This window comes from Gallus gallus, chromosome 4, assembly GCF_016699485.2.
Source record: "Gallus gallus isolate bGalGal1 chromosome 4, bGalGal1.mat.broiler.GRCg7b, whole genome shotgun sequence".
NCBI lineage: Eukaryota > Metazoa > Chordata > Aves > Galliformes > Phasianidae > Gallus > Gallus gallus.
This window is the reverse complement of record NC_052535.1, coordinates 49,230,802-49,254,360: the sequence shown is the minus strand read 5'-3', so window position 1 is coordinate 49,254,360 and position 23,559 is coordinate 49,230,802. Positions and strand designations below refer to the sequence as shown.

The 23,559-nt window shown below is 46.7% G+C and overlaps 2 protein-coding genes across 18 annotated transcripts in view; one reads left to right on the top strand and one right to left on the bottom strand.

Annotated features, from left to right (window-relative positions):
* Window positions 1–10,505, top strand: part of SHROOM3 (shroom family member 3) — a 139,926-nt gene extending 129,421 nt beyond the window's left edge. For 15 of the 16 annotated variants that reach the window (XM_420592.8, XM_015276436.4, XM_004941166.5 and 12 more), the window contains 5 exons: window positions 1,383–2,291; window positions 3,316–3,834; window positions 4,583–4,733; window positions 8,604–8,876; window positions 9,501–10,505. In XM_420592.8, the coding sequence (XP_420592.5) occupies window positions 1,383–2,291; window positions 3,316–3,834; window positions 4,583–4,733; window positions 8,604–8,876; window positions 9,501–9,860 (2,212 nt within the window). In that variant the 3' untranslated portion in view covers window positions 9,861–10,505. The remainder of the gene's footprint in view (window positions 1–1,382; window positions 2,292–3,315; window positions 3,835–4,582; window positions 4,734–8,603; window positions 8,877–9,500) is intronic. The other variant, XM_004941163.5, reaches the window with a different exon arrangement.
* Window positions 10,506–11,840: 1,335 nt separating this feature from the next.
* On the bottom strand, window positions 11,841–21,666 carry LGALS1B (galectin 1B). 2 transcript variants are annotated; one of them, XM_015276160.4, is made up of 5 exons: window positions 21,620–21,666; window positions 20,206–20,285; window positions 19,895–20,066; window positions 19,327–19,435; window positions 11,841–13,557 (listed from the first exon to the last, which is right to left on the bottom strand). In XM_015276160.4, the coding sequence occupies exons 1-5, from the start codon at window positions 21,626–21,628 to the stop codon at window positions 13,547–13,549; spliced, it is 381 nt and encodes a 126-aa protein (XP_015131646.1). In that variant the 5' UTR covers window positions 21,629–21,666; the 3' UTR covers window positions 11,841–13,546. The 2 variants fall into 2 exon arrangements, with proteins under 2 accessions (XP_015131646.1, NP_996788.1); NM_206905.2 differs by lacking the exon at window positions 11,841–13,557 and having other exon boundaries at window positions 19,227–19,435.
* Between the last annotated feature and the right edge of the window lie 1,893 nt (window positions 21,667–23,559).

Genomic DNA, 23,559 nt, shown 5'->3' with positions numbered 1-23,559 from the left:
CATCAGTTTTAGAACCCACAGTTGCCTCCACAGTAGGAGAGGTCTTTAAATTAGAGAATTACCATCTGGTGTTCCTGACAAATACTGAGCATCTTAAAAGAATACACACTGCTACTGTCCAGGAACCACAGACAATACCAAGAGTATTCTGTCTGGAAAGTTTCCCCACCCCCAGGCAAAGGCTGCCAAATTCTATTCTCAGTTACACCAGAATAAAGCCAACGACCCATGTCTTTGTCAGAGTTGTTCTTAATTTGTACCAGCATGCCTGGCAGCAAATTTGGGCCCCAAGTCTCAAACCTCATGGGCTAGAAGTGTAAGACTGCTTGAACAACGCGTCTCGAGAACAGAAAATGTATAGGCAGTACAGCTTTATTGTATTTTATTGTTTTATGGCATGGCCTCATGTTTTTAGGCCATCTCTTGCATGTTCTAGTGCTATTATTAGAGCTCATTTAGTTTTCCAACTAAATAACCATACAAGCAAGTAGGTTTGACTACATATTCTGAGCAGAATCCTTGCTTCAGAGGCCAGGCCCTGTTTCTCAGGCTTACATGATAACCTTTTAAAAGATAAGGAAAGAATAATTTAATCTTCTTAGTTTGCAACCATAACATGTGCTTGAAGTATGTTGTGATTTTTTTGGTAACAGCTGCGAACATAAGTGGAACTCTTCTACCTAATGGGATCCCAACATTGTAAGAGCTTCTAAAATTTTTCTATGAAGTCAAAATAGTGCATTTTTACCTCACTTTTTTCTCATAAAAACAGCAGAATCTTTACAATGGCGCTTCCCAAAAGGAGCAAATAATGTGATGGGATTTTTTTGGCCCATAAAATGGAAATTCATAGAATCATGGAATCTTTCTTGTGCCGGGGGCCCCAGGCCTGGGTGCAGTACTCCACATTAATTGTTAAACTTAACAGCAATTGAGAATGTACTCCGATGGTAGACTAGGTCAAATAGTTTTCCTTACTGCATTCACTACCTGTGCCATCTGTAATAAACAGAATCCAAATGAGACTGAAGGGAAGCCAGGCAATCAGATTTTCCCAAGATTTTTTTCTACTGAGTTTTTGCTGTGATGCTCGCTATGTGTGTGTCCAGATCTGTATGGTCTAGCACCCGCCGAAAATGATGGGAGATGGTGAGTGGGAGGGGATCTGGCTTAGTGTCCCTGGAATTAATAGACTGCATTTACCTCTGCTTTCAAAATCACGACTGAACCTCATGTGGATTAACAGGCACTGACTCAAGCCTCCAGAATGGTTGCCTGATTTGATCTCTAAGCAGGTGTACAGCAGCTTTTCCTGTTCCTTGATTAATTGTTAAACTTTAAGTGGTCTATCTCTTTTTTTTTTTTTTTTTTTTTTTTGGTAGGTCTTCCAGCAAGAAAGAAAGAAGCCACTCAGAAAAAATGACATTTACAAGTTATTATCCCCATCCGCCCCACGTCAGTGAGATTGGCGCTGGGTCTTCCTCACTGACCAAGAACCATAAAGTCTCAGAACTTTCCAGACAAGATAGCAGGAGTTCTGCATTTGTTTCATCTCCAGCAGAGGCAAGGAGTCACTATCCTGAGCAAAAGCAAGGCTTTAAATCCATGCTCCTCATTCCTTCTGCATCTAGCCAGTCCTCCCCTAGTACACCTGCCCAGACTCCCTCCGACTTGCAGGCCACAGGCGATGGCCAGGCTCTGAGACAGCATCATGCCAAACAAGATGCTTTTCCTCCAGGGGGCAGCAGTACTACTCAGACACAGTCTTTGGATGCTCTTCAGGATAGGTCCCTCGAGGCTCCCTCAGAGGAGATTGTGTGCAGAAGGAAAGCAGGGCAGCTGCAAAGATCCCTCCCACCCAGAGTGATGTGGGCTCACTCAGTCAAAGACAACAGCTTGCCGCATGCTGTGGTGCCTCCTCCAGCAGATGGGCCAAAGTTCTCCCAGAGGTGGCAGTCCCTTCCGACACAGAGCAGCACTTCCTCTGACCCAGAGACTCCTTCTCCCCAGGCGACAACTCACCTCCGGATCTCAGAGTCATGCCTGCAGCTCACACCTCCACCGTTGCTGCAGGATGATGAAGACGATGAGGTGTTCATCATGCCTTCCCAGCCTGCTGTCACTGCTCCAGCCTTCTCACCCCCACTGCCACCCCATCCTCTTCCCGAGCTGAGCTCTTGCACTTCAGTGAATGGCACGGAGGAATTCCCACCTCCTCCCCCACCAACTGCACTTGAGGAATATGGGGCAGCTGGAGACAAATCCATCAGGCTCACAGAGGACAAAGTGAGGTAAGGGAGAGCTATCACACAGCATCTCGGGCACTGTAGGGCCATATACAGTAAGATATGTGGGGCTCCAGCCAAATGTGACTGACCTGCACAGCTTGGCATTCCGCAACAACCCACCCACAGCTGCTAGCTGAGTGTGAAGCTTTGCAGGGGATTGCACAGATTATAAGGGGAGAGGGACAGACAGACAGACTCGCTGCCGCTGGGTTTTGCTGGCTGCCAAGAGCATTGTTAAATGATATGGGCAGGACAGGTCACAAAGCAAGAAGGCTAAAAGCTTTGTGAGGCAAGGCAAAGAGGGTTTTAAGTGAGAAAATATTCTGGTCGCATTCTGCCTGTAATTACCGTATGGATTTCAGTGGAGTTTCTTCTCACACTCCAGCATGAAGAGTAAGAATAGTTGCTTACTCTTTCCAGTTACTGCTTTCTGAGAGAAAAATATGAAAATTCATGGCTTTCCAAACTGTTAGACTTCCCAGAATACATTTTATATCTGTCACAAAACAATCCTGTTATGAAACAGCGACCATGTGCCAAGAAGCGACAGCACTAATATGTCACAGTAACACTGCATAGTGAAATTTTCCTGAAGGATTGGGCTTAGGGCTAGGTGCCCGGCTGATTTAACTCAGCACAACTTCCCTTACTCCCAAGGAGGGAAGAGGGATTCTTCCTCCATGGAAGAATCTGGCTAGGGCTTTCGTAACATGAAAAAGCCATATCAAGTGTGGAGCGCTCAGGCTGGCATTCCCAAGTGGTGAGACTCAATGTCCCCAGCCCATGAGCACAAAACAAACTGACTGACACTCACTGGTGATTTCTACGGTGGAGTGACAAAACAGCAGCATCCAGATTGAGGGAATGGAATGCTTCTGTTGCCAATAGCTTCACAGTGTGGGCAAAGTAAGAGACAGAAATGAGTGTGTGAGAAAGAAAACTTCCTTGTCTTAGGCCTTCAGCATCTGTTCACAAAGATCCTGTGTGGTAAGTTTATCTTCATCTCACAGAATTTTTCTGTCCATAGCAGCTTCAAAAGCTTTTCCAAAGCCCTGGCCAAGAGGGAGATAACAGGGTTGGGCACGAATAGCAGTGAAAATAATTGGTCCTTCTCACCATCTTTATCAAAGAGGACTAATTCTTCACCTACTGTGGATAAGCAGCACCGATCAGCTACTTCCTCTGAAGGGCCTCAAAGCTCTAATGGAGAACCCACGACTCAACCTGAGGACAACCACAGAGAACCAGCAGTTATCACCAGAGAGTCAGAAAATGGCAGCGCAGACTCTGGGACACTCAACACATGTCCTCCAGTGAAGACAAAGAAAAAAAGCCCAGAGGATATTAAGTCAGAGGCTTTAGCAAAAGAGATTGTCCATAAAGACAAGTCTCTGGCTGATATCCTGGATCCTGACTCCAAAATGAAGACAACCATGGACCTAATGGAAGGGCTTTTCCCCAGTGGAACCAGCTTGCTGAAGGAGAACAACATGAAAAGGAAGATGACACAGAAGAAAGCTAGCAGGACAGTAGCAGAAGATAACATGTAAGCACTGTTCGTTGTGGTTGTGGGTTAACACTGCAGCAGAACTCGCTGCTTCCTTGCGTTAAGGGATGAGCTTGTGCAGAACTTTTCCTAATCGTAGTAGATGGACAGTGGCAGAGGGTGTGATTCCCTGGTCCCAGGAGCAAGGACTGGCAGGGCGCTTTTGAATGACTTTTCTCATCAGTTCTTCTGTAGATGAGCTCACTTCTCCAGGATGCATAGAAAACAATGCTGAACTTGGTAATGGGGCAGGAAATGAACCATAGCAAGTACGAGAGTAAAATCAGAACCAAAACAGTGGTGGGAAAAAGATAATGAGGGGCTTGGTTTGGGAAGGAGATCTGGGTGTGCCTTATTGCATCCAGGTGCAGATATCAGTCCAAGTCTGCAGTGTGGCTGCTCAAAGAAACAGATTCCCAAATGCTAGCTGGAGAACTGCACAGAAGTAAGCTGTAATACTTGATGCCAGTCTAAGCATCACCAGCTGAGCTGTGCTGATTTATCTACAGCAAAGATCTGGCCCTGTTCAGAGCTGTTAGCTAGTCAGTATTTAAACAAAGCAGTTGTGCTGTTTTGCACGGGAGAGAGATGAAAGCAGCTGACGTGCACCCTCTGTTGGTGAGAATCAGCTATTTCCTTTGTGGTTGATAACACCAAGGGGGTACTGAGGAGGGAGTGCTGCAAGACCATGGATGTAGGCGTGGCAAAAAGGCTCATAGTGAACTCCTTTTTCTTCCCTGTGGTGTAGGAAAGAAGAAAAGGAAGCTCCTGTAACTCTGGTCACCTGCCCTGCTTATTATAATGTTTCAGCACCCAAAGCAGAACTACTGAATAAAATCAAAGACTTGCCAGAAGAAGTAGGGGAGGAGGAGGACCTGCTGGACATCAACGAGAAGAAGGTAAATTCAAAGCACACACCACCACTTCCTGGTTACATTCATGAAATGGTAATAAACCCTAGAGTAAAATGTATTTCTGTTTGAATTCAGAACTTGGCTGATACAGCCCCAAGGTGCACAGAGGCTGGATGCATTTAGGCTGCTTGTGAAACTTTGTTACGGTGATCCAGAGAGCAAAGCGGGCTAATCTGACTGCACATTTGAGTACAAATCATCCACAGCTCTGAAGATGGCCTGTACTGTGCCAAAGGCTGAGTGTGTAGGTTTTAAGAGGCAGCCACTGCCTCACAGCAAAACATGAAGAGGAAGGAGTGACTTGAGCAAGGACAGGCTGGCTTAGAAATATGAATGTAGTCCACCTAGTTACTGCACCATCTTGCTGGATGAGGCTTCACCCTATGGTTTTCCTCCTGACAGTTTGTCCATTTTACCTGTTGTCTACACATGCCACCTCCAGAAAAACACTGTTTACTCCTTTTCACCACACCTTATTGTTTCACTGATGTTCAGGAAACTTTGTGCTCCTCAGTAATTCAGTCAGCACAACCTTGATGTGATGACTTGGGTAGGGAGTGGGAGAGCAGGGCAGGGAAGCAGGAAACATTTTGCTCTTGTACTGCAGCTACATTTCACTGTCCCCTGAGCTTCTTGCTGTAGGTTTGGATACTCTGTCTTCTAGGGCTTTTGTAGGGCCCTCTAATTTGCCCGTGTGGTTGTCTCCTGTCGGTTACTTGCTAATTACAGATATGTTGTGAAGCTCACAAATTCCAAGGAGCCACACGCAGGTACTTGCATGTCTGTGTCTCTTTACATACCTCCTACCTTCACGTCAAAAGCATCCAGGCCTGCCTGTAAACATAAAACATCAGATGTTGCTGTGGACAAAGTAACACAGCTCATAGTTCATGCTGTTTGTACAGAGAGCAGAGATTAAACAAACTGAAGGATAAAAATATTTATGCAAGTCTCATGCTGTAAACATAGTTCTTTATTTTTCCTGCACTGAAATCAAGCATGGATTTAAAGAAAGGGCCCCAAATCTAGTCTCTCAGAATGTGAAGAATTCATGTGTCTCTAGGACAGCTTCACATTTTCTCTCTGGATCCCCACTCCTATGCCAAGTTTAAAAGTGCAGAAGATGTGAGACTGGGTGTAGTTTGGGAGTGTGTAGTTTATCCCACAGCTCTGACATGGAGAGGTTACCTCTCTTCTTGGCATTGCTTTACCATTTCTTTTCTTATGTTTTTCTGCTAAGCAAAAGTTGCTCCCTTCCAGGCTTTAATACAGTGATATCCAGAATGAGAACTCTATCTAACACAAGAGCAGTGAGTGAGTAGATCAGCTTTAGTTGGTGGAGTGTTTGAGATGCAGGCAGGACCTCATTGAGTCTTTAGGGAACTGTGGTCTAAGATACACTTGCTCTGCCTGCCACCGGTACAAATACTTGTGACTTTGCAGATATTTAGTGCATGATGGTGCATATGTCACCAATCAAAAACACCTGACAAGGGCCACAGCCTGCCATACTTCTAGTACACAATCAACTCATTTGACTTCAAGCCCAGCTGCCTGCTCATACCAACCTGAAAGGTAAGAGGTAGTGAAGCACAAGGAGAGTGCTGCTCCAAGGGGTCTCTGCAAGCATCTGACAGCCTTACAGGGAGATGTGTGCCTGCCACTGGAAGACAAGTCTCAAAGATGGCATTTGCATGGTAAAACAGAAATAGATGGAAGTGATTAGGCTCAGGCAGTGAGATCCATCTGGCATGTTTGTTCATGCTCTGTATGAAATATCGTGTATGAAATATCATTTGCATAGGCGTTATCTGGGAAGGCAGCTAGTCTGAGAGGTCATTTCTGTAAACTAAGCTCATTTCCATTGTAAATTTGCAAAGGAACTGTGTTGGTCGGTGTTTGAGATTGTAGGAGAGTCACTGAGTAATGAACACAAAGTAGTCCCCATCCAGCTCCCAGGCCTTCAGAACAATGGTACATCACTCCTGACAGACCTGTGGCCTCCTGCTAGCAAGGACAGGAGAGCAGGCCTGCACATTCTGCAAAGCTGCTGCAGCAGGGACTGCCAGCTGTCAGCAACTTAGGTCTCCTGAAAACCTGCTGAAGTTAATGCCAGACTTTGTGTCCACCCTACAGAATCCTGCAGTAGGGTTTTCTCCCCTGCCATTGAAGTTGTTGAAATTGGCTCCATCCTTCTGCTCCTCAGGAGCTCTTAATCTGGTAGTCAGTTGATTAGGATCTCAGATTTTTCTTTTGGGAATGACATTGGCATCTTAGGCAAAGGGGAAGGCAAGTGCTGGTTCTCCCTGGATGAACCACTCCCCATTTTGTATTGAGGAGAGAATGCAGACAAAGGAATTTCAGTTATCCCTTATCCTAGCAGGTGGGATCTCTCCCACTGAATGCTCCATTAAGAAATGGCATGGATTACCAGTCAATCCAGCATAGACCTGCAACCTGACATTTGTTCTAGAGAATGCGCTCACATGTTATTAAGCTCATTAAGTTATTAAGGAAGCTGCTAGTGGACTGTAGTGTGGCCAGAAAAGCACAGACCCCAGAAGATGCACAGAGTGTACCATCTAGTGGCGTCTGCCTCAACAGTACCATTTGCTTCTCCGCTGCAAAAGCAGTCCCCAACCTGACCTGGATTTAAAGATACTCTTTCTTTTGAAAAACAACACCTTTCTGTTAGAAATTACCAGCAGTTTTGATGGAAAGAAGGCTGTGATAGTAAACTTCGAGAAAATACTTTCAGGCAACCTTGTGATTTACTTCTGTTTCATCCTGCAATGTTAGTATGCTGAGTAGATTAGCATACATAGAATGGCATTTCATCAGTGCATAAACAGAAGAAAGTAAGCATAACCAATCCCTTACATCAAGAGCTTTTCCTTCTCTCTACACTGTTGCTTCCAACTGAATAGAAGCAAGCACTGCAAGCCTCAGGCCACAGACTTCTGCTTTTGCATGTGTCTTTCTCCTAAATCCTAACTGAAGTTACCATCTCCAGCACACCTGCATCACTGTTGCTTCTAGAGTAGCTGAACCCTGGGGACTTCCTTTTATTCAGCAGTGAAACAGTTGCCTTTACTGTTACAAAGTGCACATGCTTTGTATTTAATCGATCTGTCACTAAGTACATTTAGAGTATCTTCAGTACAAATGCTTTTCTGGTGCATCTCTCAATATAAGGCAGAGTCTGCACAGCCAGTGCAGAGTACTGATGGTGTCTCCTTGGTCAGGACTGAATTTGAGGCTTGCAGCTCAACACTGAGGCAGCCAAATAAGGAGCAGTCAGCACTTTCAGGGTACCTTAAGAGGGGGAAATGTCCTTCTTTCTTGCTAAGCTATATAACCACACATGCCAGCTCAGTTTCCTGTCATGTCATTAGTAATACTACTTAAATTCATTTTTCTGCCAGTTGTTTTGTACAATTCTGGGTCATATAACATGTATCATCACAAGAAACTTCAGGCTGGGGCAAGGAGCTATAAGATGCAGGATATGTGGTTGGTGATCTTTTCATCCAGAGTCTTAAGAGAACATTTTGAAGGAAAGTACATATAATTTCAGATATGTGTATCTGGATATGAGGATATGGCACACCAAATGGGATGTCTCCTTTGAAGATGTTCTTCATGTAATCTTACCAGGCTATCAGATTCAGATTATCACCTGAATGTGGAAATTCAGAGTTATCTCTGTTCCCTTCTTACTGTAGTCTTTGTCAGCTGTTACCGACCTGACCTTGCCCCTCATGAACTGTAACCATATCCTCTTGTTGTCGTCATCCAAATGAGCAGTGTGATCGTGATAATGACCAACATGGCAATGTGTCTCCCTTCTGACAGGCTGAGCTCATCGGGAGCTTGACCCACAAACTGGAAATCCTGAAGGAAGCGAAGGAAGGCTTACTTGCAGACATCAAAATGAATAATGCTCTTGGAGAGGAGGTGGAGCTGTTGATCAGCGAGCTATGCAAACCAAACGAGTTTGACAAATACAAGATGTTCATCGGCGATTTGGATAAGGTGGTGAACCTCTTGCTTTCTCTCTCAGGACGCCTGGCCCGGGTAGAGAATGTTCTCAGTAGCCTAGGGGAAAATGCCAACAGTGAAGAGCGGGTACGTATCTGCACAACTGTAGCCTCTTGGCCTTCGCTGTAACAGTCAAAGGATCCTGCTTCTATAAGCTAAGGCCTCAAAGGCAGGTGCCTCGCTGATTCTGTATGAGCCATATAGCAAACGTGGTTCTGTCCCTAGGAATCTTGGTTCTCGTTTGTACAGTCGTCTCAGATCCTGTGGCTTTTATCTCCAAACAGTGTCTGTGTTTGGCACAGCATGTCTGTGACCAGCATGTGGAAGAAAGGCTGCATGGTATTTTATATTGTGAAGCAACCCGCTGCCTTTTACTTCTGTTGAAGCCACATTTTAGCATTCTTTGGGTGGTTGTAGGAGACAGAGCCACATTTTCCTGGCAGTCGCTGCTTTTGAGCGAGTATTACTGACTTTCTTGGGGTCCTTTCTACCCCACATTGATCGGAGCATTCACATTCACATTTAGTGGGATTCACATTTGGCCCACAATGAGGAACTCATCCTCCTTCCACAGGCTCCTACCTGTGCGTCTGGGAACTTAGCAGCTAACCTGCCTGAGTGAGAGGCGGCAAATTTGGTGTCGGGGCAGAAGAGGGGGGGTCAGTGAGTTTGGTGCTGCTAATACTGAAGTGCTCTCTCTGGTGTGTACAGAGCTCTCTGAATGAGAAGAGGAAACTGCTGGCTGGCCAGCATGAAGATGCCCGGGAGTTGAAGGAAAACCTTGACCGTCGAGAACGGGTGGTTTTGGACATCCTGGGCAACTACCTCTCTGAGGAACAGCTCCAGGACTACCAGCACTTTGTAAAGATGAAGTCCGCGCTCCTCATAGAGCAGCGAGAGCTAGATGATAAAATCAAACTGGGTCAGGAGCAGCTCAAGTGCCTGATGGAAAGCCTCCCCACAGACTTCACGCCCAGGGATGCAACAGCAGCAGCTGCCCTAGCTGCAGCACTTGCTACCTCTGCTGGAGTCAACGGTAAAACACTTCCAGCAGTCTCATCCTCACTCTAACCTTTCCCATGTGGACCTGGGGCAAAGTCTTCCTGCTTGAGTCTATTTAATCCGAGTACTGCGCAGATGGTTCTCTACAGTGACAATGAACAGAGACAGGTTTAAAACAAGATTTCGGTGGAGGAAACAAATAGCAATAATAAGGGTTTTATTTTTCTTTCCTTCCACCACTGCTTCCTGGAAACTTAAATCACTCTGGAGGGAACGAAACTAAATTGTGTCTCCTCCTAACAGAGATGAAGAAGAGACTCATGAGAATTAAACACGTTACTTTTAATAAAAAAAAAATCACGTCCTCTCTTTCCTGCTTTTCCTGCCTACCTGGCACCTCATTAAATAATGAAGGATCTAAAAGAATGAAGCCTTAAAAATAAAACCAACCCATCCTACTGAACATTATTGATATTTATGTTTTTTAAAGAACGAGGCGATGTGTAAGTTTTTGTACATACTCTAATCAGTTGCTTGATTCTACTTTGTTCTGTATGTAGAAAAGACATTTAATTTTGTATTTTGTGAAAACTTTAACAAAAAGAGGGAACCCCAAAGATAGTGATGCATTAGCCCGGAACATCTCTTTGTGGTTTTGTTGTTGTTATTGTTTGTTTTTTTAATATAATAAAAGGCTACCAGAAGAAGCTTCAACCTGTTTCAACACACGCTGAAGATAACTAGTCAGTGTCCGTATGAGGGACATCTTGGCCAGAAGAAAGCAATGTGTCCTCCTCAGTACCTTGCGATCCAATGATTCTCTAGTTTAAATATGCTTTTTTGGGAACTTGCATCTCAGGAGTTAGCGTAAAGTAATCAATCCTGCTCTGTACTCAGTGTGGAGGTTTGAGGGGGAGTCTGTCTTTGTTCTAACTTATCAAACTCATCATCTGGGTTACTGTTGCAGCTTGAATGCATTTCTGTGAGATGCGAGAGGGATCTCTAAGGACGTTATTTATAGGCCTGTTTTTCTGAAGGGATGATGTACACTAGGATTATTTTCACACAGTAGTATCTCATTTGTCTGAATCCATTTCATTAGAAATTGACTTACAAGCCACAGGAAGCATTAACTTGAAATCCTACTATAAGGACTATTGGATTATTTCTTAGTCAGCGCAGCCTGGAATAACTAAATTTGCCTGATTATACTTTATCAATTTACCAAATGCTGGAGAATTGCTGCCAGTTGGCATTCAGCAAAGCAAAGTGGGGGAGAGTCCTTTCTTCTGTATGTTTCTGTCTTCTCTAATGAGCTCTGTTGCCATTTAAGTGATGTGGCTACAAGCTGCCTGAAAAGATCGCCACTGCAAGTGATGAGTCAGACTCAGGTTGTCTCTTTCCTAAGCTTGCAGAGATTTCCAGCTGTAGTAGGGATTCAAGCATCTCTTTTCTCCAGAGGATTGCACTGTTCATCGTGCCACCAGGAACAGAGCAGAAATTTTAGTTGTGTAGCTTTTAAGTCCATTCATTATGAATGTCAGCTCCAGCACGTGTCTGAAAATTACAGCATTCATTGCTTTCAGTGCCAGTTTTAAAGCTCCATTTGTGTTTCTGAATAGCTCATATAGCTCTACCACAGGCAGCTTGGCAGGCTGAAAAATTTACCTATGCCTTCCTGTCATGTAAAGCATCAATTCTCCAATGCCCCAAATAAAATCTACCTGGTATTTTAATGCCTTGTGAAGAAGTAAGCCAGATGCCTGCAATGACAGCAAACGTATCCAGAGCTTACATGTTGTTCAGCTTTATACAGCGTTTTATGAGAACCCTAATCAGGGGAACTGATTTTTATACCTTAATAGCTGAATCAAAAAATCAGAAGTACTTTGGGGGTACTCAAGGATGATTCTTTGTTTGGGAGGATTTCAGGAAAACGGCGGGGGGAGCTGTTTCCAGCCAATCCAAGCATTTAATTTCTTCTAAAAAGAAAAAAAGGGAAGGGAAGGGAAAGGGAAAGGGAAAAGAGGACCTCCACAATACCTTTAATTTGGTGTATTTGAAAATTGTGTTCATTTAATTTTTTTACAGCCATCCTTTCATCCTGCACTTACCAAAATGAGTCAAAAAGACCAGCAAATCTGATAGGCTTTTGTGAACAGGCTAGGACCAGCCAACAGGGCCTTTTCTATTTGGCATGTTCTTTCCTGAGAAAGAAAGCCCTGCAGCTTTCCCTCAGGTCAGGAAGAGCCTCCCAGCTAAGCAGGGTCTGCCTGTGTGCTGGAGGAACCAGCCCCCATTTCAAGGGCAGCATGCTGTAGTGCAAGCAGCAAAGCTACCTTTGCCCACAAGTGCTGCAGGCAGCAACACCAAGTCTTTCTCAGTATGCTGGTGTTATGCTTGCAGGTCAGGTGTTTCTGAGCAGTGGGCCATTGGCCAGCCTTGTGGTGGTAGTCTATAAGGTTTTACTAAATAGTGTATAAAACTGTTTCTGTTGTAGAGTTTCCAGCTAAAAACTTTGAGGTTAAGAGTTCGCGGTGGTTTGCAAGAAATTCAGATATTTGGCATGGCTTTGTGGTCTGCTAAGCTCTCCATATGCTCCCACTGTACACACAAGCATCAGCAAATGAGGCAGGTGATAGTTATTTTACATTTCTCTAACAGCTAAGATCTTCAGATGAAGAATGAATTAAAGCTCACATTTCTTTATCGTTGGAGCAATAGCCTTTGCATAACTTTGTTCAAAAATTGCTCTCCTAACTGCTGCGTTTGCTGAGCTTGGCAGAAGCACATCTTGACATGTATTTGAAGGTAAGCAAGCATTGGCAAAGTCAGTAGATCTATTTCTTGGTGCCTTTAGCAAAAAGTTCATTACTCCTTTTCCCACCTTGCTTTTCTGTCATATTCCTAGAACTAGAGTATAATGTAAACTTAGTTGGCAGAGTGGTGGCATAATTTCACAGAACAGAAGTATAATGGACAGAATTTTACAGTTATTGTCTCGTCCTTTTACATTCACTGAAACAAACGTGAGTGTTGAATTGGGCTCTATGAGATTTTCAGATCTGAACCTATAGCTACATGGCTTCAGTAGCAAAAAACAGCCCCAGCAAGTTAGATACAGGAAGCATGATTTGCATTGCTGTCTTACTGGGAATATAGATCTGTATTTCGTCTGCTTATTCCTTTCCTCTGTCTTTCCAGTCGAGAGTACACATCTTTGCCTCTCAGGGATGCTACTGTATGATCTGCTGTAGGGCAAAAGAAGGCAATGTCGGTGCCTTCTAATGGGATAGAGGCACTATGGAGCAATAGCAGATAACAAAGAAAGAAAAATTAGCTCACCCCTTCCACCAACCAGGGACAGCTTAAGAGGAGTACAATACAGAAAGATACTGCTCCCTCAGCTGCTGACCCTTAAATGAGGGTGAGGAAGAGTGTATCCAAGCTTCACCCCTTCCAGTCACTCAGGTGCACTGCTTGCACCTGAGCTCCCTGGGTTAGCTACGCCTCCTCGCCTGGTGCTCAACCATTGGTTCAGGCTGTGACCTGGCAATTCTGCTGCATCTGCCTTCCCCGTGTTTTTCATCCTCACTCTCAGTCAGCATCTCACTTGCGGGGGAAAATTACTGTTTACTTAGTACTAACTGGCTTTCACCTTTGAGGCCTATCAGAAAAGTCACAGGGAAGAGAGTGGGGCATCATTTTTCATGAGTTAGTGTTCCTGAAACTGTTATCTTCAATTTCCAGTCAATTTAAGAGGAACCTGTTAAGAAAAAAAAAGCAGGTATAAATCAGTGTTACCCCACAGAATTTTTCTTTCCTGGCCTTTGAAAGTAATCAAACTTCATTGCTGTCATTGCACCCAGACCTAGCACGGGGAAAAGGAAAAAGATGGAGATGTGCACTTGCACTGCGATGCTGTCTGTGCAGTGAGGGATGCTGAAGCAGCTCTTAGTATGTCCTCACATGCTTTCAGCAACATGATGCCCCTGCAGTCTGCTTGGCTGTGCAGTTCCATGTGATGTAATACTCTGTGAAGATCTAGTCACCCGAATTACAATTTGCTTTTTTTCCCTTTTAACAGAGCCCTTGGGCCATTGATGGTCACAAGGAATTCATGTCAGATGCTTTCCTCGAGACTAAATCTAGGGAGCAGTGTTTACGCACTAGGGTCTGTTGGTTGTAAGTTTACACACAAGATCTTTTGTGATGGTTGCCTATTATAAAATCCATCACAGAGTGCCAGAACAGTCCACATGTCAGGCCTGATCCATCATACAGCTCAGCCTCTGGCATGCTTGTTTAGAGTGGTGAAGAAGAGAAGCGAGCAAACCAACCCAGATAGCATTTCATAGCAACTCCATAGAATTCTTGAAGATTAGCACAGTGACTTGTTTAGAGAGTCTATGCTTCAGATCAGTAAGAGCAGACTAGGGGCATAACTGGGGACTTCATCCCTGGGTTTGGCCAGGTTCAATTCAAGTAAGAGCTGGTTCTTCTTTTACGCTCACTCACCTTGACTGTGGGTGGCATAATGGTTCGGTTGCATTCCTATAGGACTGTAGCTCGTCTCTGCAGCCTGCAGGTCACGTAAATGCAGTGTTGTACGCTTCTTACAAACTACAAGGCTTTTCTAGCAATACATTACTGAACAAACATGTTATGTGACTGACGATGTTTTATCTGGCCAGAGTGGTCTCCAAGCAGGAGATGGTCCTTTCTACCCCATTCGGCCAGGCTCTGCTGTCACTCTGCAGTACAAACTGTAGAAAACCTGCCATGCACAGGGCTGCCACCTGCCAGCTCAGGTTACCCAGAGCCCCATCTAACCTGGCCTTGTACGCCTCCAGGGATGGGGTACCCACAGCCTCTCTGGGCAGCTGTGTGGTGCCTCACTGCCCTCTGAGTAAATTTCCTCCTAACATCAAACCTGTATCTGCTCCCTTTTCCATTGAAACCATTCCCCCTTGTCCTGTCACTGTGAAAAATTTTGGTCTCCATTTGTGAAGAATGGCTGACTGCTCTCAGCACATCTGTCTGAGTTTCTTTAGGCTTTAGGAAGAAGAACCAATTTTTCTGTGTGCTACAAAGAGAAGTTGTAAGCTGGAGCCCACCAGCTTTTTTCTCTGTGATTTGCAACTGGAGACCATGTCTTCCTGTCAGGGCTGCCCAAAATTTCTAATGCAAGTCAGTGTAGCACAGGCATTAGGTTTAGCGGAAATAAGAAAATTAGTTTAAAAAAATAATTAAAAGCATAATGTTTTTAAAAAGAAAAAAGGTATGGTGGGAGATTTTGAAGGAGGCAACAGCTTTCTGCAAGCATCCATTCCTTGCCCAGGCCGGTTCAGTGTAGTGAGGCGCTGACTGGGGGCAGAAGGCGGGAAGGCGCCATTTTACCTCATGGTGCCACCAGACACAGCTGCCCCACTGGGCACTCTGTCACTGCCTCATGCTGCAGGGGTGCAGCACCCATCTGTGCCAAAATCTCAAAAAACAAACAAACAAAAAAAACAATAGAGTAGAGGGGCTTGCAGCCCACCCCTCTGGTGTGATTTTTCCACTAGCACTTGTGAGGTAATTGAGGGCAGTGAGGCTCAGGATGGCTGGCCAGGAGCCTGCAGACAGTGCACTGCTGGGGGACATTCACATCGCTCTGGAGCCTGCTGAAAAATGTGAGTGTGTGCACATATTTATTTCTCACCACAGAGGAAGACTTTGCAGCCTGCACCTGTCTGCTTACACCCACTGTGGAACAACTAACTAGGCAGGAGCTGAGGGGAGGGAAATATGTTGCAGCTTGGCAGAGAGCGGGGGTTTGGTTTCCACAAGGGAGGGTCTTCACATGTGGGGAACATGGTTGTGCCCATGTCCAGGGCTGTGTCAACACCATGTGCTGGTACAGTGGTGGCAGCCAGGTGCTTGCCATATCCCTTGAGAAGTGCTTAGACCATCATCATGGTACAAAAAAAGGGTAACTGTGTAGCAAAGGTTTCCAGTGCTCAGCCCCAGAAAGGGGAAGCAATTATCAGGCAATGCAGCTTAGGTTTGAGACTGAATTTCTAAAAGTAAATGAGTGGTAGAATTTCTCACTACCTTGTAAAGATCAGGAGCAGGGCCATGGAAGCAGGAGGTGGGCAGGTAAAGAACAAACATAGCTGTCAGTACAGCCAGTACTTTTCCAAAAATTGACTGGAAATCACCTTCTCATTTTGCACAACACACACCAGTTGCATTCTTATAAGTCTGTTGTTGGGAAGAAACAAATTTCACCTATCTTCTTGCTGTAAAGACATAAGCTAAGTGGGAAGTGACCCAACTGTCTCCTACCACAACCTGCATTGCTTGTTGGCTTTCTCAGCTTTCACCTTGCAGACACTGCACGTACACCATCCCCCATTTCTAGGTGCACAGTGTCCTGCAGCTGTCTTTTGAGGCTGTGTTGAAGAGGGTTACATGCACGCTTGCGTAGCTACAAAGTCAGTTGGGTGGCCTATTTCTGTCAAGCAATGTTAGCATGAACAGCTCAGAAACAAGTTATTTTTGAGAAGACAAAGCTGGCTGGTGGTCTGTCTTGCCCATCACTACTCTTTCAGGCCCCGCACAGAATGTTGAGCATTTGTTCTTTTTTTTTCCTTTAAGTGAGGTGATAACGTACATCACTTATTCTGTGTTCATTATAGCAATCTCACAGCTGTTTTCCAGGGTCTTCAAGGTCCCTTTATCCCACTCCATGATGCTGTAAGGCAAGGAAGCGCTACAGCTTTGATTCCTAGTGAATAGACAGGAATGGAAGCTGACTTGAACATAGCAAACTTAAAGGAGTCAGCAGAAGCAGGGATCAGGGTTTTCCTCCACCTCCTGATCTCAGTGCTTGGACAACCTGTAGGCTCTTGGTTCCTCTGGGAAGTGTTGCTGGACTGAAAGACTGGCAACAGACTTGACAGGATTTAAGTAGAAAAGGCACACTCTTAGGCCATGCTGGCTGTGCTTTTCTGCTCCTCCCTAGAGCAAGCAGGCCTCAGGTTCCCAAGGATACTGAAAAAGCCACGTGCACCATGAATTTCAAGGAAGGCATACTTAGCAGGAACAAGACATTTTACATTCACTAGCATCTTCTGTCTGCAGCAGGGCATGTCATACTAGTTTTCCCGGTCTTTCTAACAGAGGTGAACTCTTCTTGTAACTCTAGGGGCCAGCTAGGACACTTCATGTTTATTCTGCCTTTTTCACCAGTGTCACTTGTATGAACAGGAGCATTTATAGATATGGGATGTGGGAGAACAAAAGAAGCAGGAAGTGCTGGCAAAGGCTTCCTTGCTCCCTTTTCTCCCATGGTCTCTTTAGTTAGAAAGCAGGATAAGCCTAATTAACTGCTGAGGAAAGTATAGGAGGGGGACAGCCCCCATTTGTACTTTGAGCCTACCTAGAAATGAGAACTTAACAGACAAAAAGTGAGATCAGCTTTACTCTTGTCCGTGCTGACAGACACATACCTCCTGTAAGTGGAGTAGCCAGCAGGCGGGGGACCGGCTGTAAGGTCCGCATCCCTCTGTGAAGTAAGAACTTTGTACTTCTGATAGTTTGAATACCTTATAATTTAGTATACCTTCAGACATTAAATGACAGGAGAGAAGGGGAACAAAACAAAAGCCACTTTTTCCCCACTCTCCCACCAAAAAGTATCAGTAACCTTAAAACAAACAAACAGAAAACCCACCAAACCTCAAGACTTACTTGACAGGGCAAAGCGTAGACCCTTCTGTGATTCAGTGTAATGCAGTATATGCAGGACCAAAATTTTAAGTACCATTATCTGTGTCTCTGTCCAGTTCAGAAGAGGTAGCCCCACAGCATAGCCAGGCTTCTGCAATGCAGGGATGCATATGCTACCTGTACCCTGCTCCCATAAAGGACAGCGGTTACAGCAGCCTCTTCTATGCCTTGCCACCATATGCAGAGCAGAAACTTTTGCTGAGCTTGGTCAGTGCAGCAGAGCCTTCTGATGGGTGTTCTCCTGACATGCATACTACCCTGGAAGAGAAATGCCCAGAAAGCATCCTGCTCATTTGCACACTGCCAGTCCCTCACTGGCATTAGCTGCATCAGCTCTGGAGGCTAAACAGGAGGAACTGCATTGCCATGTCTCTGCCCACAAGGTAACTGGCAAGGCATAGCTATGGCCCATGCCTTTCTGGCAGGGCTGCAAGAAGGCCTCCATAACGGAGTTTCCAGGAAACAGAGAGAAAAGGTTATCAGTAAAGCCACCTCCAAAGCAAGTCACCTCACAGATTCCCCAGCTCTGGGCAGCTGCCACAGTACAGGCCAGGGCAGCCTCCCCATAAAAGGCATTCAAATGGCTGAAATACTCTGCAGAGGGTTACTCCCTTTCCCCGGCAGCTGGCCTGGCTACTCAGCTGTTCCAAGTAACAGCAAATACAGCCTGGACCATAACAGCCCTGTTGTGAGGGTTTAGCCAACAGGGGTCAAATTTCACCACCGCAGCAGTATTTGGCTAAGGCAGCACCTCACACCAGCACAACTGAGGGTCTGACTGTCACAGCTGTGACAGCCACAGGGCCAGCACCACACTTAAGTTTCTCACACTCAGTGGGCAGGGATCCATTTTCTCTCATTAGGTCCTCAAATGCTATGGCAAGCCCTGTCTGGACATAGCTAGCAGGCAGCTTGGGAGTAGCTGTAGCAGACACACTCCAAGGCATTGCATGAGAAGAGCAAGAAGTTTCAAGAGGAAGAGACAATTCACTGAGCTTCCCTTCCCCTCCCCCCCTCCCCCCAGCTGCAATTAGTTTTTCTTGGTGCACTAAGGATGCAGTACTTCTAGTATCCCTACCTGCCACATAACTAAGACACTGACTGTATCACTGGGTCTCTGACAGTGTCAAGACCACAGTTTGTGAAGCAGCAGAGACACTTCAGGTCTTGCCCTTCACTTCTGTCTCTTCCCCAGTGTGTGCAGTTCACTGAATTTGCCTGCTCTTCAGTGCCAGCCTGCAACATGTCAAACCATTTTCTTAGAGCAGAGCTTTTTGCAAAAGCACAAGCCATGCCCTGTACCTCTCCAGCAAGGAGGATGGAGTAGCACTGCCTGGACAGGGGATGGCACAAGGCATGCCTAACACACACTTGTTAGAGCTTCTTTGTCACAGCAGCCTGGGACTAGCCCCAGAGTCTGGGAAGCAAACAGCCAGAGACCACTCACTGCAGCAAACAGGGTTCAAGGAGCACCTACTGCTACAGGAGCTCAGGTCACAGTAGGTTATACTTTGCCAGCGGTGTGGTCTAGCTCAATGGCAGCTGCAAGGCAGTAGTGTAGATGAGCATATAGGTGAACACATACCCTTTCCCACTGCCTACCCCCAGAGCACGCACACACGAGCAAGCAGATTAGAGCAGGAAACAGCAGAGAAAGCAGCCATGGCAAGTTTGGGTTTATTTCACAATGCAAGGGAAAAGAAAACAAAACCAAGCTATAGCAGTTAGCTGAACTTAATAGCTTTCACTTTAAAGTCACCCTCCACAGCCAGGTATTGAATTTTCTCCATGCCCAGCCGATTGGGAAACTCAAACTCCACTTCAGGCACCTTCACCTTGACCTCTGCTGCATCAAAGGAGATACAGATCTGTAAGGAACGACAAGAAGGAAGGCTAGCACATCACAGGTCACAAAGCAGGCTCCCCTCTCCCAGCACAGTGGTTGCAGGACAGCTAAGATGCCCACAGGTGGTCAAGGCAATGCCTGCTAGCTCAGTCCCCTCCCTGCAGAGGTGAAGCTGGTTTGCTCTGCCCAAGGTCAGTCCTAAGTTTCCGCAACTAAGGGAAAAGGTCTGAATCACAGTTCAGTGTTATAATTGCTCTTACTTGCACACCTCACAGAGTAAGGCCAAAGTGGGGCACTAAACACAGTTGAGCTGTCAGGCATTGACTCAGAGCAGTCCACGCAGTTGGCCAGCTGCAGGACTCTTCCCTTGTCTAATTCCCTTTCCATACCTGCCCCTTCTCCACATGGTAGCATTAGAAAAATTGCCCTCAGCCCACGAGTACATTAAGTCAGGGCCTTGCACAGACCCCTGGCACCTCACCTCAACCTTGTCGCCCTGCTGGAAAGGGAAGTCAGCCTTCCTGTCCTCCTCACCCCACGTGCCATCCTCCTTTGAGTTGCACACAACAGTGTTGACATCCCCATGGCAGTCAAAGCGAGGGTTGAAATGAAGCATGAGTGTGCTGCTGTCCTTCCCTACATTCACAGAAAACCTGGGGAGATGGAGAGGCAGTGATGATGAAATGCCCAGCTACCCAGTGCCAACAGGCTGAACCCAGTAGGAGCTCTGTCAACCCCTGGGAAGACAGGAGCCTCCAGACTGCAGGCCCCTACTGCCATCTCTTCACTCACCCTTTGGCATCGGATAGGATCTTCCCTTTGACCTTGACACACTCTCCAGGCTGTACATCCAGCTGGGTAACAACCAGTCCCTGTAGGACCAAACCACAGGGGTCAGCATCCCAAGGGCAGCCCACCAGCCCTGCCTGGTGTGAGGCACAAACCAGGTCCCACAGACCCAAGGGCCTTTGCCATTCAGTGCTAGAGCCAGGGCTGCACCAACCACACTGCCCCAGCCATTTGCTGGAGAATCCCGGGCCACAGCTACCAGTCCTGTGCCGTCACCCCACTGAGCAGCACAAGCTGATGGGGAATTGGTTGTAGCCACTGCAATGAGGACAGGGGTGGACTGAGTGGCTGATCTACCAGCTGCTACAAAGGACAGCCTCACAGTGAAGCTTGCATCTTTCACTCAGCAGCAGCCTTAGCACAGGATTAATAGCAGTTAGCTTTTGTAACAGTGTCCCCTCTCCAGGGGAATCTCCACCCTACAAGGGCAACCCAAAATACCTGATGGCTTAACCTAGAGCTATGTGCACAGAGGAGAGCCTACTTCTGGCTACAGCCCAGCAGAGCCAAACAAACACACCTAGGGAAGCTCCTGTGGGGATGAAGAGGGCTTGTTACCACCCCTGGAGCCAGATTATTCACTTCTTCAGCCACACGCCCCCAAAATAGCAGGTAAAATCCCCACCTCCTTCAGCTAAGAGGAAGATGCTGTTGGTGTGGTTAAGTTTAACCCGAACCATGCTTCTATGCCTGTGCTTCCAAGCTCAGCTGCAATAGTGCAGAGCCCAACCACATAGCAGATAAGATAGGGAGATGAGCTTCTACTTTGCTCACGTGGGCTGGTTCTTCTTGCATGACCAGTAGCTGTGGGCTGCTCCAGAGCTCAGGGAGCCTTCGGACAGCCACCCAACCCAAACTGGGAGTCTTCATGCCTGCTCGGTGCTGTACCCAAGGATGAGGCTAATAAGATCAGTCCCCACGGCCACTGAACTGCTTATCTCTACAGCGCTGCCTTGGGGCTCTGCTTGTGGTGCCCCGCTGGAGTGCAGCCGAAAGCACAGGCATAGTGCCAGGGCAGGGGCAGCACACGCAGCCCTCCTTCCTACTGCTGTTGTACAAACTTAGCATAGCCCTGGACCCAAAATGCATTTTTCAAAAAAGGAAAAATTAAAGAAAGGATATTCAAACTGTAAGCTGCAGACGGTCTCAAAACTTTAAAATAAAACATGCATTAAAACAGCTTCCCTACTTAAATAACACGCTAGAAAAGAAAGACAGCCAGTCGGCCCTAGCTGTTCCTCCCACAGCCTCATATCAGCCCAGCATTTCCTCTCGCCTAATCCTTGTCTCCTCCTCCCTCTGGCACCGACCCAGAACCCACAGGCAGCCACCCCCAAGTCCTGCCTGGGGCACTCACTTGCTCCATGATGCAGACGCCCCAAGCCCCTGCTCCACAGCCAACGTGACTCAGCGCTCGGCTCCAGCAGCTTAAATCACTTGGGCAGGACCATCACATGATGGGGGGGGGGGGGTGTGGGGGCAGGCAAGAAGGGGATCGGTTGCAGCTGTCTGGGAGCTGGATCTTTCCCAGCCATTTAAAGTAGGCAGCGGGAGATTGCGATTGATATTGTTCTTTGTGGGCAGGATGTGTATGATTTTTGAAGCCAGTGATTGTTTGCTTCTGCATGATCCTAGAAATCCTTCCTGTAAGCCCTTTTAGCTGCTACGCAGCAGTGTATGTTGGCTTTCGTCCCATGGCTCTGTGCCTGCAGCGAGATGGCTGCTTTTTGTTAGGTGATCCCTGCCTGAAATCTGGGTTGGAGTCCTCATGTTACTGCTCCCGGCTTCTGAGAGTACGTGTGTGCTCACACTCAAGCCCAGCCTTGTGCTCGCAGAGGGCTGCTGGGAGCTCCTGGGTATGAAACATCGCTGCCTGCAGTTCAGTGCAACCCAACTGTTTGTGGCAATGCTGATGCTTAAAAAGTGTCTCTTAAGTTAGTGCTGTATGTGTGGGGCACGGCTTGGTGCAAGAATTCAGGCTGCAGTGTTTGAGAAGCAGCGTGATCCCACTGGTTCCATTCCAGACTCTAGAAGGAAAAAGAGAAACACTTTGTTGGCAGATGGAGAGGCAGGGCTGGGTGCAGGACCAAGGCTGTTCTCCTAGCGGGTCCCCACTGCCTGCTTAGCAAAGTCCTCCGTGCCTCAGTTTCCCTCCTGCAGGAAGTGATGGTAGTGGCATGCAGCTTCACGGCTCTGCTTGCAAAAATGCAGTCAGAGCTTTGCATAGAGGCAGCATGTTACCTGGTTAAGCCTTGGCTGGCCTGTGAGATACATATCTGTGGATAGCGCCAGGAAGGGCTGCTTATGGCCAAGTAGCAAAGGAGACACGCTGCCCTGCAGCAGGCTGTGCAACCTTCAGCAAACTGTGCTTGCTGTTACACTGACAGCACTCCAACTCCTGACACTACCCTGCCCCAAATATCCATGCACCCAGTCCTGAACATTCACGTGGCATTGCAGCAGCCTGTATGACTCTGGGCCAACCAAAGCTGAGCTGCATTTCAGCTCAAAAGTCACAAGCCTGAATTGGAGGCCTGTAACTGGAATATATAAAAGAGGGCAAAACGCTGACTAAAGGTACCAGAGGAAATATCCCATGTGTCCTCTGGCCTCCAGTTAACTCTCTGGCTGTCCCATATTTGTGCAAGGGCCACACAGAAGCCAGGAGGTAACTGCTAGCACAGAGCCAGAGCCTATAGCAAACAGCACCAGGAGCAGCCTCCAGCACAGACAGCCCAGAGCAAGCCAAAGAAATGCCACCTTAAGCTTACCCCAGTCCCTAGCATGATGTTAACGGGATCAATCACGTGTTAGAGAGAGGCTTTAGTCGCTTCCATTCCATGCTTGTGTACAGCTGTTGCCCTGCTGGCTGCCACGTGTGAGGGGTTGAACGAATTCTGTTTGGTTGGTTGGGTTTTTGTGTTTGTTTTCCATTCAGCTTTGCGAAACCCCTGGAGACTTCTCCTCCCTTCAGTGCTTCAGCATTATTTCTGGAGACTGAGCTGCTGGCAAGTGGGGCTTTAGTGTTGTCCATTCCAATTCCCCTTCTGAAATGCACATTTTGTGAGCTGCTTTTCTGGCCTGGTGTGTCCTACTCTGGTCCTTCTGTTCAGATAGTGATGCGTCTGTCTAATAGTATAGAAACTGCACTGTTAGCTTTCCTCGAGCGCTCTGCACTGGCAGCCAGGCTGCGTTAGCAGCAAACCCTCGGACCTTGCCCCGTGCAATACTTACAGGCTGGGGGCAGAATGGCTGGAAAGCTATGCAGAGGGAAAAGATCTGGGGGTGTCAGTTGAC